The sequence below is a fragment of the Stenella coeruleoalba genome (genome assembly GCF_951394435.1).
Source record: "Stenella coeruleoalba genome assembly, chromosome: 11".
NCBI classification, from domain to species: Eukaryota; Metazoa; Chordata; class Mammalia; order Artiodactyla; family Delphinidae; genus Stenella; species Stenella coeruleoalba.
Genome location: NC_137157.1, coordinates 25,642,620 through 25,663,786, shown reverse-complemented (window position 1 = coordinate 25,663,786; position 21,167 = coordinate 25,642,620). Strand labels below are relative to the sequence as shown.

The 21,167-nt window shown below is 40.5% G+C and overlaps 1 protein-coding gene across 2 annotated transcripts in view; it reads right to left on the bottom strand.

Annotated features, from left to right (window-relative positions):
* Nucleotides 1–21,167, bottom strand: part of FGD6 (FYVE, RhoGEF and PH domain containing 6) — a 111,790-nt gene that overhangs the window by 27,184 nt on the left and 63,439 nt on the right. For both annotated transcript variants that reach the window (XM_079936000.1, XM_079936001.1), the window contains exons 6-8: nucleotides 20,024–20,175; nucleotides 18,667–18,823; nucleotides 16,700–16,787 (exon numbers count right to left, since the gene is read on the bottom strand). In XM_079936000.1, coding sequence (XP_079792126.1) covers nucleotides 16,700–16,787; nucleotides 18,667–18,823; nucleotides 20,024–20,175 — 397 coding nt within the window. The remainder of the gene's footprint in view (nucleotides 1–16,699; nucleotides 16,788–18,666; nucleotides 18,824–20,023; nucleotides 20,176–21,167) is intronic.

Genomic DNA, 21,167 nt, shown 5'->3' with positions numbered 1-21,167 from the left:
CTGGTGATTTTAGAGATGAGGAATCAGGCTACCGAGGACACGGTCTCACTCAAGTAATACAACCTCTTTGTGGCAGAGCTAGGACCAGAACCCGAACCCAGGTCTCCTGATGCCCAGTTCAGCTCCTTAACTCCAACACGCACAAAGTACCTTAATCTCAAGATCAGATGCATGTTTTAGTACCAAATTTCAAGCATCAATAGATTGAATGTCTAAGGAACTCTGAGATCTGGCAATCTTAAGAGTCTAACAATGCCCAGAACACCAGAAAAATGCAATACATGTGTCTAGACCAGTGGTACTCAAATGGGGTCAGGTTTGCCCCCCAGGAGAAATTTAGAAATGTCTGAAGACATTTCTGATTATCACAACTGGGGGAGAGGGGAGGCCACTGGCATATAGTGGTTAGAGGCCAGAGACGCTGCTAAACATCCTACAAATGCACAGGACAGCCCTACAACAAAGAATTATCTGCACCAAAATGTCAATAGGGCTGCAGTTGAGAAACCCTGGTCTAGATGAAGATGGTCTGGGGCGCTTCCCTGGTGGCACAGTGGTTGAGAGTCCGCCTGCCGATGCAGGGGAGACGGGTTCGTGCCCCGGTCCAGGAGGATCCCACATGCCACAGAGCGGCTGGGCCCGTGAGCCATGGCCGCTGAGCCTGCGCGTCCGGAGCCTGTGCTCCGCAACGGGAGAGGCCACAACAGTGAGAGGCCCGCGTACCACAAAAAAAAAAAAAAAAAAAAGATGGTCTGTAAACGAGCAACATGGTATATAGTGCTTCTAGTAATATGAAAAAAATTTAAGGCAATAGGCTATATTTCATAAATCCTGTAACCAAGGAATGTTACAGGATTTCAAGGTAATACTTCCTTCTCTGTTGAGAAATGTTGGATAACTTCCCATTAACTCTCAGATTAAAACAAATTCTATTTCCTGGAATTTCAAGTCCCTGCTACACGGTCCCTGTTGACTTTTCTGCTTTTCTCTCTTGCTACTGCCTTACACAGGCCCTTTGTTCTTAAGTCTGATTCTGCACAATTCCTTAAACACTTCCCATGTGTTCCCTGGCTCCATACTTTTTGTCTTTAATGTTCCCTTCTTCTGAATCCTTTCTCTGTCTCTGCGTATAAAAATTCTACTCATAATTCTTCAAGGCTCATCTCAAATTCCTCCTCTCTTACCAAACTTTCCATTTGAAAGAAATATTCTTTCCCTTTGAATAACACATCACACAGCAGTTACTGTATGCCTTCTATCATTTTCTTTTTCACTAGACTCAAGGCTCCTGTGGGCAGGGCCTGCCTACATCTGATTCATCTTTCTATCTCTCATAGCACTTAGCCAGAGACTTTGCATGCAAGGGACAAGAAATGCTTAATGAATTTTAAAAAATGATTTTTTTTTAGACAGGATTGTGTCTTATTTTAGGTAAAAGGCAATAAAGGCTGAAACCAATCCTAATGCCCATGGGAGTTGGGAAATGGAAAGAGGAAAGGCATATTAAAAGACTGAATGCATTTTTATCAGATCCAATCTCCATTTAGCAATATTATGGAACAGATATAATTTCAACCCATGGATTTATTAAGTCATGCTCAAAGGCACAAAGGGGAACTTGGACGTTAGTGCCAGATTTTCAAACTTAATAGACGACTAACATACAGACCCAACTGCTGAAACTATACATCTTTGACACAGTGATCCAAGAACGTGTGTGAGTCTAGACATGCACATTATAAATAACCAGCCCTGGCAACAAGCCACAGCGAGATATCGTGTATGACGACGTTAAGCTTCTGTGCACCACGGCATAGGTTCTACCTTGCCAGAGACCATCACAAGCAATTTAGATCTGAAAGTAATCTGAACATAAAAGTTGGAGAGCAATTCTTCCAACCAAATAAATAAGAAACCCACAAAAATCAACAAAATACATTGATTATACACAACACTTAGACTCATCTGGAGATGAAAAATGAACTTAATCTCACTCTGACCCCACTCAGAATGCATTCCATATATAAGCCATGTTTAGTGAATCCAAATATTTAACTTTTGCATGACAGCGACAGGGTTAGGGAGAAAACCTTACTCTTCTTGGGCTACTTCACTAATCAAAAGGGATGTTCCTTAAAGCTGCAGGTCGCTGAAGAGTGTGGAAATGAAAGCAGATTTACCTAAGTATCAGATTCATAGCAAGTTCCCATTTTGTCTTCAGTTCTTGTCCTTTAATACAGAAGCATATCCATGCAAGCTGAGACATTTCTCTAAACCAAAAGAGGTCACTGGAAGATGTCCATATTAGGAAATCCTGACCTCAGAATCACTGTGCTGAGCCCAATAAGCTTCTGAGTCGCATTTTCTTTCCTTGTACTCAAGCTCAGCTGCTGCTCGCCAACCTAAACTTTTAGGAGCAAAGTGGAAATACACAAACTGGCTGTGCAGAAAACCCAGGATGAAAATGTTGCAAAATCATGTTATTAATCAAGGAGAAAATGGGGTTAAGGTTTACTTTCCTTGCCAATTAAAAAAAAAATCTTAAAACTCAACTTGCAAAATTCACCTTTCCAAAACTGAATTTTAGAAATTCAACTTTCTCATGTATTCATCCATATTTTCAGGGCATCTCACTGCAGTACATACTCCTTTTGAGAACTTTTACCTTTTACCTTTTCTAGGAAGACAAGACCATGATCCCCTCAGTTAAGAATCACTAGTGCCTTAACTACAGAATAAGAACGAGAATAATCACCCTCTGAGTCAGATGGAATGAGCAATGAAATCACCAGCTGCCCCAGTGACTGTCATAACCCAGGTGAAACGCAGGAAGGGAAACCAGACAGACACTCCTGCATTGGTCATTTGGAATTGTTTACTACATATCATTTAGGTCCTAGCATCCTGCTGGAGCTTCATTAAAAAATCAAGGAGAGCAGAGGAGTCATCTCAATTTGCCATGTTGGACTTGTAGTATTCTATGACTTTCCTGTTTCCACCACACCAAACAAGGATTCTTCAAAACTTCAGTAATAAAAATGCCTCAAATGCTACTGAGGTTATTTATATCAAAGAAAAAAAGGTTGGTACAGCATGCCTGGACACCACAAAATGTACTTTCTGGCCACCAGGTGGCATCGTTGATTAAAAGTTAATCAGTCCCCATCATCACCATCATCCAACATTAGCAGCACAAAACTAACCAAAACATAGCATGTGCAGACTCAACAGCTATGCAAGTTAACTTTGTCCTCATATATGAGACCCAGAGTGAAAGAATGAGGACCCAACAAATACCATATCTTGTTAGAGGTCTAAGTTTTCAATACATGGGCTCCTAGTAAGTCTTAACAATCCCGCGATTGCCCAATCAACGAATAATCAACTTACAGCAGAAAATGATTCACAGGTACAGTATTCATTTCCTAAAAATGAGTCATCTGTGGGAATCAGGGACTTTAAAATTCAACAGCACCCAGTAAGATTCCTGGACTGTGTGCTCAGAAACGGTTGATGGCAGAGCACAGAGGAAATTAGCATATAGGACCGGGTAACGTTCCAAGGTCAAGTGTTTTGAATTTAACGACATGTCTTGCTTTGTATTATCTAGATTTCTTCTTTCCTCCCTAAATATGTAATGAACTCAGCAACAAAATACAGAATTATGAGATCCAGAGAATAATAAGTCTAGTCAATGAAAGCCTGTTTGCCAAAATTTCAAATGTTAAAAGAAGCCACCTAAAATTATCCTGACTTGTGAAACAGAGTAGAGGTTATTTTAAATACCAAAATAAAGATCAACTATCAGGTTGTAAGACACACTGCTGCCATCTTGAAGGTGGCTTGACGAAGAGCTCAAGAGCCCTTGTTGGGAGTGAGAAGACAGATTCTTACTTTCTTTGTCCAGCCATGTCTAGCAGAGGTATGTATGTGACTGACCATGTCCTGTGGCATTTCTGGGTGTCAGTATCCCCATACATAAAATAAGCAGGCTTGACCCAGACTGAAAAACTAATGACTCTCATTCTAAAGTATCATGAAGCATACCATGAACATCTCTCTAAAACAACTATTTATTTTGAAGTATTTCCTTCTATTTTTTTTTTTTTTTTTTTTTTTTTTGCGGTACGCGGGCCTCTCACTGTTGTGGCCTCTCCCGTTGCGGAGCACAGGCTCCGGACGCGCAGGCTCAGCGGCCATGGCTTACGGGCCCAGCCGCTCTGCGGCATGTGGGATCTTCCCAGACCGGGGCATGAACCCGTGTCCCCTGCATCGGCAGGCGGACTCTCAACCACTGCGCCACCAGGGAAGCCCTTTCCTTCTATTTTTATAAATGTTTGACTTTACTTAATTTTAATAATATATAGAATTTTATAGCACATTTAAAGTATTCTAACCCGCACATTTTTTTTTAATACATAGGAGTAGCAAACATGCCACTCCAGGGATATATGATATGGGACTTAGGTACTCTATTATTAGACTTAAGTCATTTTTTAGTTATCTTGTTTTGGCTGTTATAAATTGGATGGCCATACATCCTAATTTGCCCATATGATTCTGCCATATACCTGTTGTCCAGGTATTACTATAAATACTGCCCCTTGCACTCTTTAAAGGTACTGGGTTTGAATAATAAATTGTGTGATTATTTTAATTACAAGTAACAGTGGTCAATGTCTTGATATATTTGTCTTTTTCTATACTTCATATTTTGGGTGTGTACGTGGAGGGGGCAGAATATCAATGGGAACGAAAATGTTTTTGTTTTTTTTAAGTACTTTATATATATCATGAGAAACCTTTCCTAAAAGGATATACCAATTTAAAATATCATTATTTATATATGAAAATACCAGCTTCATTAAATGATTGCCAGTTTTGTGTATTGTAGTTTTTTATTGCTAATGTAGTAGGGGGGACTGATAACTTATTTTAATTGATATTTATGATTCAGAGGATCTTAAACAGCCACAGTGTACTTATGTATACTTTTTCTGAGTGAACTGTTTGTTCATATTTTTAGTCCAGATATCTATAAAAGTTTTAATATTCTTAGTGAAATAGTATTTTTCATATTTGCTACAAATATGTTTTCTGGTGTACTGTTTCTTTTTATTTCAACTATATTTTAAACCTTTATAATGTTTTTATTATATAGAAGCATTGAAAGGTGTCAATATTTTCCTTTATAATTTCTTTAATTTGGGGGTCTTAGAAAATCATCTCTCCTCCTCTCCCTACCCTGAGAGTTTTAATAAATAACCAATTTTATTTTTTCCCTGGTTTTCCTATAGTTTAATGCTTCATATGTAAATTTTTATTTTTAAGTTAAGACTTTATGCAGTTTTATGTTTAGAGCAGTTGAGGGAAAGGTACAAAGATTTTCCATATACCTTCTGCTTACACACATGCACAGCCTCCCTCAGTATCAACATTACCCACCAGAGTTGGGCATTTATTACAACTGATGAACCTACATCAACACATCATTAGCATCTAGAGCCCACAGTTTACATTACGGCTCACTTTGGTGTACATTCTATGAGTTTGGACAAATATATACAATGAAATGTATCCATCATTATGGTATCATACAGAGTATTTTTACTACCCTAAAAATCCTCTGTGCTCTGCCTATTTATATTTAGTTGTTTTTTTTTCTTTTTTTGCGGTACGCGGGCCTCTCACTGTCGTGTCCCCTCTCATTGCAGAGCACAGGCTCTGGACGCGCAGGCCCAGTGGCCATGGCTCATGGGCCCAGCCACTCCGCAGCATGTGGGATCTTCCCGGACCGGGGCACGAACCCGTGTCCCCTGCTTTGGCAGGCGGACTCTCAACCACCGCGCCACCAGGGAAGCCCTATATCTAGTTTTGATTTTATTTTTAGTGTAACCAATAATGTATGAATTTTAATTAGTTTTTCAAATTTTAACAGGTTATTCACCAAATAATCCTTTCTATTGTCTTGCACTTCCTACTTTGTCAACACTAGATTCTTATAAACAACAGTCTATTTCAAGTTACCTCCCTATTCCAATGGCAGAATAATAATTATTATTTTTAATCAATAGGTCTGTTTTTGCAATGGTATTACATGTCTTTAACTGCTGATGTTTTAAAATACGTATTGACTGATGTTTCCCTCTCAGAATATTCTTTAATGATGTACTCTATTTATTACTATACACAAAATCATTTTGATATGTATGGATAAAATTGCAAACTAAGTTAACCTTAATGAGAATATGGAGTGCCAGCAAACTAGTTAAAAGCTAAGTTAATGGTTCTATAGTGTCAAGTATCCCTTTAAGCACAAATGCTAAACCATGGGCTTCAGGAGGACCAGGAGCCTGAATTAATTATCCTTATATCCCCCAGCACCTAGAACAAGGTCTGGTGCATATTCAACAAATGTTTCCTTAATTTATGATGGACTAAATGACACTCATTTAGGGTTACCACTTCTTGCTCCATATTTTACTAAGCAGTTGAGATGATATTCTGCGGGTCTAATTAAAAAGTGCTCCAGTCTCTGCTCTAATTCTGCTTCTCAAATATTAGGTCAGTTCTGGCCTCTGAAAATGTGGCCCAGAGATGCCTAAGTTAGAAAAGTGACCTTTCCGGGCTCTCAGGTTCACAGATTCATGTTCTTGGAAAGCTGGCAATGCCTTTCTGTAAATTAAAAAGGCCACTTCTCCTGGGCTGATGCAGCCCCTCGCACACAATATGGCAAGCGGAGCACTGGCTGGACTGAGAGGGCACACAATATGGCAAGCGGAGCACTGGCTGGACTTAGAACTCAGCCGGGAGCCCTTGTCAGGGCATAGCCACACGAGGCAGCCCTGGCCTGTCTTACTTTGATAAGTCTGGTCCAGAGGTGGCATGCCCAAAGGACTCACAAACCAAACCTGATGCCAGGCTCGTCCTAGGACAAAATTTTGGATCAGATCTTACAATGGACAGAATCTCCCTTTGGTCCCTTTTTAGCGGGACATGTTGGCTTGGCATATACAGAATGCCCTTAGGGGAGTCAGACCCACAGGAAAGTCAACAAATGTAAACATTCATTATCTTGACTTCACTGAGACTGCTTTTCTTTGTGGATACATTTAAGCCTGCCAGTTTATCAAGTGAGAATCTCACACGTACAGAAATGGCCTTGATGCAGGCAAGTCTAACTTAAGGAACCTCTTATCCAAATTTGGTCCCCACTACCCTAATTATTGAGGTTTGGGGAGATAAGTATATTTTACTACCCAAAGAACTGCTAAGTGAAGAATAAAGCAAATATAAACACCAAAGTGAATTGAAGTTTGACTGAATTTCAGTGTTTTCTCCAACTGGAACAGTTCCTTTTTTTTTTTTTTTAAATGGCCGTGCAGCTTGTGGGATCTTAGTTCCCTTACCAGGGATCAAACCTGTACACCTTCTTTGGAAGGGCAGAGTCCTAAACAATGGACAACGAGGGAATTCCCTGGAACAGTTCCTGATGTGAGCCCATGATTCTGACACATACTAAGAGGGAAACTCTTTGGCAACAGAGTCAGCTTGCTAGATCTTTGGCAAGGCCCGTTCCAGCAACAGAGGCATTCGGTTACTTGCAGGGAATCCGAGTCAAATCTATACTGAGAATTGGAAAAAGAATGGCTTTGCAGTAATGTCTATGGGTAGAATTCAGAGGGTCTACAAACTTGGACAGGCAAAACCAAAAAATCTTTCTATTAATCTCTAAGTGAAATACGGAATTTCCTTCCATTATGAATGTAGTCAACACATCACAGTATTGTCAATGACACCAGGGCCTTATCACCATAGAAATCGCATGTTTTTAATATGACATTACGGTTGTTGCAGGCATCTCAAAATATTGTTTACTCTCACCAGTACTTCAAAATCATGACAGTTCCTAGATCCACACCACCTCTTCCTGTTTAATGTATTACCTAAAGAAGCACATGTATTACTCTGTCACTCTTCAAAATTATTTTAATAACTTTATTTCAGGCCAATTGGTTTCCTCTTAATCTTACGAATTCTATTTTGTAACTTCAAAAATTACTCCGAGACAAGAGCCATAGGATTCACCACATTCCCAGAGGGATTCTGGCTTAACCTTAAAAAGGTTAAGAACACTTGTTTTATACAGAAAGTGAGATTACATTTAAAAGCTATAATTTAATAGAACAGGCAGATAAAATGTGCTTACCTCTTATATCCTGAAGTCTTTCTGTAGTATTAAAATACTTCATGGACATAATTTATTACATATCATCTCTCAAAATACCTTATTCACAACTATGATTAAAAATGAATTGCAACAGAACAAGAGCTGAGCTAATTATCACCCTCCCATTTTACATGGATGGAGCTGCTTTATATCAGGGACTTTGGGTTCCTCAGAAAATAAATTCTTTGGCTGGTGTCCAGGACAGTCTCACCTTTCATCAAGTTCTGCTCTAGAGAAAGTGTTAGAATGATTTTAGCCTATGGTTTTCAAACAAACACTTGCTAACCAGAAGTTTGAATTTTCAGAAGCAAAAGTTTCAATTTTCAGGAAGGGATTTTTAAAAGTCATGCATTAATTTGATTCTGATCTTTTGTCAAATCTGCTTATTAGCCTGTTCCTAACTCAAATTTATAGCTTCAGAACAGAACAGATGTTTTTAATATCCCATTTTCTACCAACATGGGAAATCCTGGATTTCTAAAACCTAGAGGGAGTTAATGCCATCCCAGATTAAAGGCAAAGATTATAGGAAAAGTAATATAATATGTTGTTAAAGTCACTTATAAATATTTTGAAGAAGATCAAAGAAACTACCTGATCCAAATTTAATCAAAGTTCAAAAGCCTTTCTTCCCCTCTGCAAATACAGAAATGGAAAAAATACTTCAGAGGAATTTTTAAATTATATTTTTCATTATATTTTCTCCACTATGATCCCCACTGATTGACCTTGTTTCAACACCAATGTAGTAGCTTTCCACAAATAAAAGGCTTTTCACTGAAAAACTTATAATACATATAACACACAAAAAAGACAATAAAAAACAAAAACAAAAAAAACCCCACCTAACAAAAAAACACCAACCCTAAAAGGATATATGATAGTCACCCCTGGATGGTAGAAGATGAACTTTGTTTTTTTATAATATGTAACATATTTTTTATAGGCACAAAAGATCCCTTCAAAAAAAAAAAAAAAGTGACCCCTACAAAAATAAATCCTCAGAATATTCTCACTCAAACAAGTGACCAGGAACTTCCCTGGTGGCACAGTGGATAAGACTACATGTTCCCAATGCAGAGGGCCTGGGCTCGATCCCTGGCCAGGGAATTATATCCCACATGCATGCTGCAACTAAGAGGTTGCATGCCGCAACTAAGGAGCCCACCTGCCACAACTAAGGAGCCCACGAGCTGCAACTAAGGAGCCTGTGTGCTGCAACTAAGCCCTAGCGCAACCAAATAAATAAATAAATGAATTAATTAATTTAAAAAAATACCAGGGACTTCCCTGGTGGTGCAGTTGTTGAAAATCCGCCTGATAATGCAGGAGACTCGGGTTCGAGCCCTGCTCCAGGAAGATCCCACATGTCGTGGAGCAACTAAGCCTGTGCGCCACGACTACTGAGCCTGAGCTCTAGAGCCCGTGAGCCACAACTACTGAGCCCGCGTGCCACAACTACTGAAGTCCGTGTGCCCAGAACCCGTGCTCTGCAACAAGAGAAGCCACCACAAGGAGAAGCCCGTGCACCGCAATGAAGAGCAGCCCCCGCTCACCGCAACTAGAGAAAGCCTGCGTGCAGCAACAAAGCCCCAATGCAGCCAAAAATAAAATAAGTTAATAAATATTAAAAAAAAAAAAAAAAAGACCTGGAGGAAAAGAAATGGGTTAAACTTAAAAAAAAAAAAAAAAAAAAAAGGTGACCAGATCAATATAAATTTTAGGAACTGAGAAGAGGAAGAGCTGGGAGGGACCCTGAGGGGTTGGGTGTGGCCCCGAAGAGTAGGACTGTAAGCTCCATAAAGGCAGGGACCACCACTGTGTTGTCTGCCAGTGTATACAGGTGCCCAGCTCAGCGCCAGCCTGTATCAATACTGGTTGAATGAGTAGGTGATTGATTAATGGAGGTGAGAATCTGGCCTTGAAAGTCAGGTTTCAGGAGAGGGTAAGAAAATGAATGCAGCTAGAACAAAGGAAAATAAGGTTTGGGCAATTCTTTGGTTATATTCAACAGGTTTATAATTGTGGTCTTTATACTGTGGATAAATCATTTTTTTTTCTAAAGTAAGATTTAACTTTTCAGAGCAGTTTTACATTTATAGCAAAATTGAGGGGAAGGTATGAAGACTTCCCATACATCTCCTGCCCCCACAAATGCACAGCCTCCCCCGTCATCAACATACCCCATCAGGGTGGTCCATTTGTTACAATGGATGAACCTACACTGACACATCATGATCACCCACAATCCACAGTTTACATTAGAGTTCATTCTTGGTGGTGTACATTCTGTGGGTTTGGATAAATGTGTAATGACATGTATCCATCATTATGGTAGGATAAGCAGGTTTTCAACTTTCCTAATAAGCAGAATAAAAGTATATCTGTGGCCTTCCCTGGTGGCGCAGTGGTTGAGAGTCCGCCTGCCGAAGCAGGGGACACGGGTTTGTGCCCCAGTCCGGGAAGATCCCACATGCCGCAGAGCGGCTAGGCCCGTAAACCATGGCCGCTGAGCCTGCGCGTACGGAGCCTGTGCTCCGCAACGGGAGAGGCCACAACAGTGAGAGGCCCGCGTACCACAAAAAAAAAAAAAAAGTATATCTGTGAAATGATAGAAAACATATACAGAGTTATCCCTTGGTATCTGCGGGGATTAGTTCCAGCACTCCTCTCAGATACCAGGATCTGTGGATGCTCAATTCCCTTATATAAAGTGGTGTAGTACAGTCAGCCCTCCCTATCCATAGGTTCCGAATCTGCTGATATCAAGGGCCAACTGTAGGGTCTCTGGCCCTGGTTCCTTGCACAGAGCTCCCCAAATCTTTGTAATTTTCTGAGAGATAAGAGCACTAGGAGTGGGACTCCCCTGGTGGCGCAGAGGTTAAGAATCTGCCTGCCAATGCAGGGGACACGGGTTCAAGCCCTGGTCCAGGAAGATCCCACGTGCTGCGGAGCAACTAAGCCTGTGTGCCACAGCTACTGAGCCTGCACTCTAGAGCCCGCGAGCCACAACTACTGAAGCCCACATGCCTAGAGCCCGTGCTCTGCAACAAGAGAACCCACCGCAATGAGAAGCCCATGCACTGACTGCAACAAAGACTCAATGCAGCCAAAAATAAATAAATAAATAAATTTATTAAAATATATCATAGCAAAAATTCATTTAAAAAAAAGGGCAGTAGGTGCATCTTTTGTTCTAATATCTGGTCTTTGACCCTAGTTCTGACACAAAGCCGCCTTGGAATTTCCTAAGTGACAGTAGTGTCCTTTGTTATAATGATGTGACTCTTGGTCGGCTCCTAGATGGGGACTGGTCACCACAAAGACCAAGCCATGATTAAAAGCTTAAAACTTTCAGCCCTACTCTCCATCCTCCAGGAAGGGGAGAGGTGCTAGAAGTGGAGTTAATGATGGGTCATTACGTGATGAATCCTCTATAAAACCTCCAGAATACAGGGTTTGGTGAGGTTCTAGGGAGCTGGTGTGCCCAGAGAGGGCATGGGAGTTCCACCCTCCATACCTTGCCCTATGTATCTCTTCCATATGAAGTTCATTTTTATCTTTTAGCATACCCTTTTATAATAAACTAGTAAACATAAACAGGTGTTCCCCTGAGTTCTGTGAGCCATTCTAGCAAACTTTCAAACCCAAGGAGAAAGCCATGGGAACCGAGATTTACAGTCGGTCGGTCAGAAATATAGGTTACAGCCTGGGACTTGCGAATGGCATCTGAAGTTTGGAAGGGTCAGGCTTCTGGAACTGAGCCCACTATCTCCAGGTAGACAGTGTCAGAATTGAATTGAATTATAGGACACGTAGCTGGTGTTGAAGAGAGTCGCTTGGTGTGGGAAAAAACCTATATATCTGGTGTCAGAAGTGTTGAGCGTGGTAGTGTGAGAGCAAAGTGGAGACATGGGAGGAGTGTGTTTTTTCTATGGTCTTCTTGGAAGCAGGCGTGATAAAGGGAGCATGACCAATAGGAAGATACTGCCACAACTTGGCGTGAGTTTAGAAAGGCCTGGCCTGGAGCATAACAAGGGAAATGGAAAGGGCAGGAAGCAGAAGCAGAGGAAAACTAGTCAGCAGATCTTATGATGGAGGAAAGACAAGGAAAGAGAAGCATTTTAGTCCTTTCCACAGTTTTGTTTCTGGGTAACTGGAAGAGTGTTTTTACTCTTAAAAGCAATTTTTCAATCCATCCATCCATCAAATGTTCACAGGCATCACTGCATAGGGATTCTCAACCTCATAAAAAGGAACAACGTTTACTTCCCTAAGCCTTTCAGTTTACTGAGGCCCTGTTATGTGCCAGAATCTATGCAGACACTGAGTTAGGATAAAAAAAGATAGACTCTACCCTGAACTGATGAGGAGGAAGGAAATAAGCAGTGGTAAAAAATTAATGTTGCTCCTTTAGCAGCATCTGTTCACTTTTTAAAAATTGCTCCCTCAGTACTGCCTCAAGATCCCCCTTTGTCCTAACTTCACATAGGATGTGGGCCCCACACAGATGGAAAGATCTGGCCAGATCCACTGCTCTTAGGTGGCCAAAATAAAGGTAAAATTTACAAGTTTTTCCTGCTTAAATTAAGTAAATCACTTTCTTTACTACTTAAAAAAAAACAATTCTAATCTTAAGCATTTCATTATGCAACATACACATTTTCTTTGATCCTATTTTGAGCTGAGCTTAAAAAAATATTACCAAGAATTCAGTTGGAAATTTATTACTACAACGAAGAAAGAAATAGCCTAAGTAAAATACCCACTAGAAACTCATATTAGGTCCTGAAGAAAACACTGCAGACAATAGGATGCTTGTTTGAACAGTAGGGGCAGGACTGCTATATCTGGGGATTTCCACTTACCTTTCTCTAAAGGACTCCAAAAGAAACTATCTTACCTTATCTGTACTTCATCCCTGCATTTCTCAATCTTCCCTTCCCAAGAAGCCAAGGTGGGCACAAACCTACTTACATCAAGCCAGGTAGAAATCCCTTTCTCTGCCTGAAACTCAATAAATCGAAGTTGTCAGGAGTTGCCTGAAATAATCTCACTCTTTCTCTCTGTTCCTGTATACTCTGTGCCCCTGGAATTATTCCAAATTCTAAAATGGAAATAAAAGTATCAAGACTTCCCTCACAAGGTTGTGTGGAGGATTAAATCATTGAGCTTGTTTATCCAAAGATGAGGATCCAGAGTTAATTCACATGTTTGAACAGATGCAAACCTAAGACTTAAAATCCAACTTCTAAAAATCTAAGTGCGTAGATAAGGGCACTTTGATAACAGAAGTAGAAATATCTTGCGGAGTATAGAGAAATCAGAACACAACAAAAAGGAGTATTGGAAAATACGAGTTTTAAATAAAAATACGTATAAAAGGGCTTCCCTGGTGGCGCAGTGGTTGAGAGTCCGCCTGCCGATGCAGGGGACACGGGTTCGTGCCCCAGTCCGGGAGGATCCCACATGCCACGCGGAGCGGCTGGGCCCGTGAGCCGTGGCCGCTGGGCCTGTGTGTCTGGAGCCTGTGCTCCGCAACGGGAGAGGGCACAGCAGTGAGAGGCCCGCGTACCACACACACACACACAAAAACAAAAAATATATAAAACAAACTTTTGGTACCAACCCCCATATGTCCTTAGGATTATATGACCACAGGTGCTTCAACTAATAGACACTATTTGTGTTGCTGGGGCAAGACACTTCACCTCTCTGGAGGAGAGACTCTCTGAAATTCTCTCTCTCAATGTTGTCCTTTAATTAAGCTACAGATATTCTGGTTAAAGGGATGTTTTAAATGTAGCTTAAAACCAACCAAAATTATTTCCTAAACAGCTTCCAAGCTATCCCAAAGGGACCCAGATATACTGGGGTGCACTAAATTATTAATTAAAAGACTCACTCCTTGACCTCAAAGAGTTTATAATCATATTAAGGAATCAGGGCTTCCCTGGTGGCACAGTGGTTGAGAGTCCGCCTGCCAATGCAGGGGACACAGGTTCGTGCCCCAGTCCGGGAAGATCCCACATGTCGCGGAGCGGCTGGGCCCGTGAGCCATGGCCGCTGAGCCTGCGTGTCCGGGGCCTGTGCTCCGCAACGGGAGAGGCCACAACAGTGAGAGGCCCGCATACTGCAAAAAAAAATTAAGGAATCAACATTCAAGTCATATAAATATTAGCAAATTCACAAGGCATCAAATAAATATTTACTAAGTCACACTGCACCAATACAAAGGGTTAAGGAGAACTGGAGTAATCAGAGATGGCTTTGGAGGTAATGGTGGACTTCAGGTTAGGGGAGGAAGGGAAGAATTTGAATCAATGGAAGAAAAGTCATAGAATGAATCGTCAGTTATTGCTTTACAAAGTCTATGTTCTTTCTTTAACTTCAGTCCTGACTTTGTAACCTTGAACAAATAAATCCACTAAGGGTCTGCTATATATAAAGTATGGTACATCATTTAAATAATGGAGATTTTCCAAGTTAAGGGTGGGGAGGGCTTTGAGATTAAAGAAGACAAAGCTCAAAACTAATCCCAAGCTCATATCATGTTGGTTATAAAACAAATGAAATCTGTTCTCTTAAAGAGAATTTTTAAAACTTGCCATTGCTATTGTACCATTAATCAATTAAAATCAAACTCAGTATGAAACCTACATTAAACACATGTGTAACTCTTTTACTTAGATCAGTCACTGTGGGAAAAAAAATATTTTTACATGAAAATTTCAGAACCTTGCTCTATCCTTCTCTCATTTGAAACCATAGTCTTTTGCCACTAAAAACAGTACTTAATTCGATAGCTGTAGAAATAGCCTAAGCCATTCAATAGCTCATTTATGATACAGCATTGAATTTATCTAGCAAAAACACAACACATGCATGGGCACTTCCTTTTGCCCTGTATAGTCTAAATCTCTGCCAAATGCAGAGGAAAGAAAGTACAGATGGACAGGATATCCTCAAATTATGTGGTTTGCCTATGTCATTCCAGAGAGAAATCTAGTGCCTGATTCACAGTTAGAAATTCAAATTAAGTAGAAATACCTAGGGTAGCCAGTCCTGGGGCTGAAAGGCAGGCCCTCCTCATCAGCAGTTCACTAGGCAAGCTTGGAAGGTATGAAGGCTTCCAGAATTCACCTACCTCATTCAGTATAGCTCTTGGCTTAAGAGAAAGTGATTAAGGATTAAAGCAGGGGTGCCATTGCTTAAGAACACTAATAGGAACCAAGTACGTCAAAATCTATTTGCATAAAATTACAACTGATTGAATTTAGAGTGGTAGTGGCATTTGAATATTCTTGTGCATTTGGACACAATTCTTCAATTCTTTATTTATTTATCTAGATACTTATCTATCTATTTATTTATTTATTTTGGCCATGTCTTGTACCATCTATCTAGCTATCCATTTATTTATTTAGGCCATGCCGTGCAGCCTGCAGGATCTTAGTCCCCCAACCAGGGATCAAACCTGTGCCCCCTGCATTGGAAGTGCAAAGTCTTAACCACTGGACCACCAGGGAAGTCCTTGACATAGTTCTTAATGCACATTATATATGTATATTAAGTCACTGCATATCCAATCCATCTCGGCAAATACCACAGAGGACCTAGTAGTAGTATGTGTTGGATACTATGCTTGGTACTGAGACTATACTCGCTTTTCATGATGCCAGACCACTCAATCACTATAAGCCTGTTATTTCATCTATGTAAATAATATTGTGATATATGCATAGCTATGGTGAAGACTTAAAGACCCAATGAATATAAAGTCCTGAGCACAGTGTGTGCCTTCACTCAAATCATAGCTTTCTTTTTCTTTTTTTAACTATTACAGTGGTAAACTAGACACACAGTCCTGTAATCCTGAAGCTCCAGTAGAAGATACAGACAATGACCAGACATAATGACAATCATGATGATAAGGATATGGATACTACAATAATAGCAGCTAATACTTATTTAGAACTTACTATGACCAAGGCACTATTCTAAGCACATAGCTCATCAATCAATCCTTATAACAACCCTTTGAAGTAAGTAACTAGAGGGCCATGGTAGTTGATATACAAATATGTGGGAGTGACCCTCTAAACCTCATTCTTTTTTTTTTTTTTTTTTTTAAACCTCATTCTTGAGTGGCTGGGAAAGTACCTTCTTGGAATTAATAATATTAACCAGGTAAAACGACACAGCCTTGTGGGGCTGAGACCGTAAAAGAAGTTCTGAGCAAAAGGAATTAACACATATGAATGCCTAGAGCAGAGAATGCACATGGATGACCAAAGAACTAAAGAAGTTCAGTGCCAGCAATGTCTACGTGAGGCTGCCAGCAATGTATAAATTCATGTGTTAGGAAAATAGGCTACCGGATAGAAAAAGAGAGGTGTTCTTAGGAAAGGCAGGGTTTCCTAAGAATGACAGGAGTTGCTTGGTTGGTAATCTGCCAGAGAAGCCCACCTGTTAGCAGCAGCCTGTACTGGGGGATCCTCTGAACCGGCTTGAGCAGGTAGTGCTTGAGGGCCAGATTAGCACAGCGTGGGCTCATCTGAAAGGAAAAGGCATCCAAAGTAAACACACGCATTTTCCTAAGAAGCAAGGGACCCAGATCCAAGTGCTCGGGAAGCCGAACTTTAAATAGCCAGCAACTCTGGGATTCGTGGAGAAGCTCCCTTCAAGGCACAGCTCCTATGCTGAGTGGGAAACCAGAACCACTCACCATGGAGTCTACACCCTCTTGTAGATACATCTCTGAAAGCACTGACTCATTGGGAAATTCACAGCCCTCTCGCAGAAGGTGGAGGGTGGAGGCTGCAGTCTGAGTTGTAGGCCAATCAGAGGCAGCAGCTACCACTTAGAAAAGCATCTACCAATGTATTCATGAACATACACCAACCCAACAACCAAGAAGGAAATGCCTGGCCCCCAAAATAAGGTGGCAGAAATAAAACTACTGGGAACTGGATTCAAATAACCATCAGAGCCTATCATCAATATACTCATAATAACAACAGTTGGTGCTGGGGAGAATGCAGAAATTAAGGACAATGTGAAAAGCAGCCTTGCTAAGCAAACCTCGTCTTATAAGCCTGAAGAATGTAAACTTTCTCAGATGAATGGCTACAAAACACAGCCCCCAAATCACACTGTATATGGGAACATTTGATTCTGGAAACCTTTCGACTTGACCACAAGGACATTTGATTCTGCCGAAAGTTTTTTTCTTAGTATGTACAACAGATACTGGTGCCCATTCCTGAGCCTCTCCTCCTATCTCCAATAAAGGTATTTACTGTGCGGTGACATCAAAATGGCCAAGTGAAAATGTCCCTGCCTTCTAAGATGTCCTGGTGTTCTTACACAGCTCAAGTGGGAAGAAAAGAGTTTTTTCAAATATGATGGTTCTATCTTTTTCTAAATATGTACATCCAGGGTCTGGTATGTAGAATAATTATGAAGGTATAATGACAATGCATGTTAAGAAAGCATCGAGGGACTCCCCTGGTGGCACAGTGGTTAAGAATCCGCCTACCAATGCGGGGGACACGGGTTCGAGCCCTGGTCCAGGAAGATCCCACATGCCGCGGAACAGCTAAGCCCGTGTGACACAACTACTGAGGCCGTGTGCCACAACTACTGAAGCCCACGTGCCTAGAGCCCATACCCAGTAACAAGAGAAGCCCGCACACCATAACTAAGAGTAGCTCCCACTCGCCGCAACTAGAGAAAGCTCGCGCATAGCAAAGAGGACCCAATACAGCCAAAAATAAAAATAAATAAATACACTTATTTTAAAAAAAGAAAAAAGAAATGAGAAGTAATGAGACATAAGCTTTAAAAAAAAAAAAAGGGCTTCTCTGGTGGCGCAGTGGTTGAGAGTCCGCCTGCCGATGCAGGGGACATGGGTTCATGCCCTGGTCTGGGAAGATCCCACATGCCGCGGAGCGGCTGGGCCCATGAGCCATGGCCGCTGAGCCTGTGCGTCCAGAGCCTGTGCTCCGCAACGGGATAAGCCGCAACAGTGAGAGGCCCGCGTACCACAAAAAAAAAAAAAAAAAAAAGCATCGATCATGCAAGCATCATTAGATATTAGACAGCTAACTTTCTCCGTCACGTTTTCTTTTGCTGCCAAGGCAACAGAACAACTCACTGGACACTGATGAAAACCTGGGTCAATTATCAGTTGCCATAGCTGTATGTACCACACTTCCATTCTTAATATCAATAGCATGAAGACTTCAGAAGAAAGGAAAAGAGGAAAGAAAAGACGACAAATGATTTTCAAGTTTAATTACCGTACAAATTAGAAATCAGTCATACCTTAATACTACTAAAACTTTTCTAGTTTGCTGTAACTGGAATTCACTAATATTTTTAGTTTCAAAACAGAGAAATGGTAGCAAAACAGAGGACGGTAGCAAAAATACCTCAAATTCTCTAACAACAGCAGCAAAACCTGGGTTTTTCTTGTACTGCTCATCCAACAAAGCTATATTCTTATCAAATTCCTTGATATATGTGGAATACATTTTTAGATATGGTCCCTTCTTTACAAAGATATCAGCAATTCTTTGTTGTTCCGTCCTAAGGATAGAGAAGAGATAGACAAAAACAGAAAAAGAGTCATTACGGTATCCAAAACATATCCAATGATGAGCAGAGCCCCATTTCCAAGCCATCAACTTACCTTTTTTTTCCTCTTCTTGTAAGAAATATCCCCAAATGCCCACTCTTTCCCATTTCCATTATTGCTACCATTAATTACATCTTGCCTGGACTCTGCCAGTCCTCTGACTGGTCTCCCTGCTTTCACCATCTCATGCTTCTGCACAGCCAGAGACTGTTCAGAAAATTCAGATGAACTTTTAAGATAACTTTTTATAAGAGTAATGATAAAGTATGGACAGGAAAACACTTTTTAATTATGTTTTATTTTATCATGCTTTTAAAAAATAGCTTTTAATCATTCCTCAGCCCTTAAACTCTGTGTAATTTTATACTTAGGATGCAGCTAATTATTAATCACTATTTAGCATATTTTCCCAACATGCAGAAGCAAGATATCTGCAAAACAGGCAGAGGTATTTTCCTGGATTATGTATAAAGAAAGCTTAGAGGGAAATTTTCATCATTTTTATCATGAAAGTAGATGATACACTATGTTGTTATTTTGGGTTCCCCACGGACTTCAACAATAAATTCAATCCCCCTAGACCAAACTGTACACATTTCCAAAGATGTCACCAAAGTTTCTGTTACTGTCTAAAGACCAGTAAAAGCAGTTAACCTTTGGTATTCTTTTCCTGTTCTAAAATCTACAACATCTGCAATGATGTCATATATGTGTAAATTTTCTAAACCAAATAACAAATCTTCCTATTATCTCGGTGAATGCCCTCCTTTCCAAAATGCCGTTTCCTGGCTCGAAGCTCCAAAAAGATAGATGAGACATTTAAAAATGTTTCCAATGTGAATACATCAACTAAAGTCTCCCAATTTCAAAAATCCTGATTATAAAGGTCACCTATAGAAAGTTAAATTGGCTGACTATAGGCCCTTCCTGCTTTTGAGGCAACATTGCCAAAGAATTTAAAAATTTAGAGTACCGAGCTAGGTGCAACAGAGAATTCTGGCCATCCGAAGTGATCAAGCCACAGGTAACTGCCAAGAAAACTCAATATACTGAAAAAACACAATGTCAGGAACAATGCCTCTGTCATACGCAGGGCCCTTATGGCCTCATCTAAACTTGGAAACTGGGAAAGCTGGTCAGTCCATTTTTACCAGTTCAACATTCTTTCCTCCAGTTCCTTCAGGAGATCCCGATTGAGCTCGTACAGCTGAGGCAAGTAGTATAGGATCTGATTTAGGATCCGGTCCTCAATCACTGGTTTCCCAAGTTGCCTGGAAGCATGGGCTACTGCATCCCGGAAATCCTGTTACAGTTCAGAGGAGGAAAAACAATATACATACGTATGTAACTTAATAAAAAGCTTTTTCCCCAGTCACTCTCTTCCCTAAAACAATATAAACTGCAAATTGTATTTCCCACGAAGAACTCAAATTGAAAAGTACCCACTTCCTCCTATCCCACTTACTTGGATAGGACACACACACACAAAATGGCTGGGGTGGATATTTGGTTTTAAAACAGACTGTGATATTTCTCTTAAATCTTTTAGTTTGATCTCCAAACTTAGTAATTATACTAAGGGGGTATCTGGAAATTGTATTGCAACTCTAAGTAGTCCTTAAAATTATTCCAATACTACTATATGAACAAAATCCATTTATTTTAAAAGTCTCCAGATCTTAATTTTATTTTGGAAGTGTCCCTTTGTCCACTTTCAGTAATTATTTCCCAAATGCTGGAGCATTCTAAGTGAGGCATGTGGAGGGTAGTGCATTCTTGATAATCAGAGAATACTGGATCCAAGCCCTTACTCCTAGAATACTGTGCTTGTTTGAGCTAGCTCCATTTTCCTCATCTGTTACATGGGTTATGAGACTTTAATTAGATACGGCACACAAAGCTTCTTACAATGTATTTGACACACAGAATCAACAAAACATTTTAACTCTGGACCTTAAACTCTTTCCTCCCTCTATCCAACCTCCCCATAAATTCACCAGAATCTATACTTTTCACAAATAAAAACTTTTCTCATCACATAGCACTTTTCCCTGGAAGACTATTTATATCATGTTTTAAGACAGGCCCACCCCACCCCACCCTATCACTCCAGAGGATTTGGAAAGGGTGGGGTTGGAGACGGTACTTCTCTAGATTTCACTATATCTTGAAGCCTACCCCCAGGGGATAAGTAAAACAATGGTGGACTCTGTTCTACAGTCCTGAGGATTCAGCAACAAAGGTTATTCCTTCTTAGAAACAGGAGGTTTAATTAAAACTGCAAAGCAAAGGTTG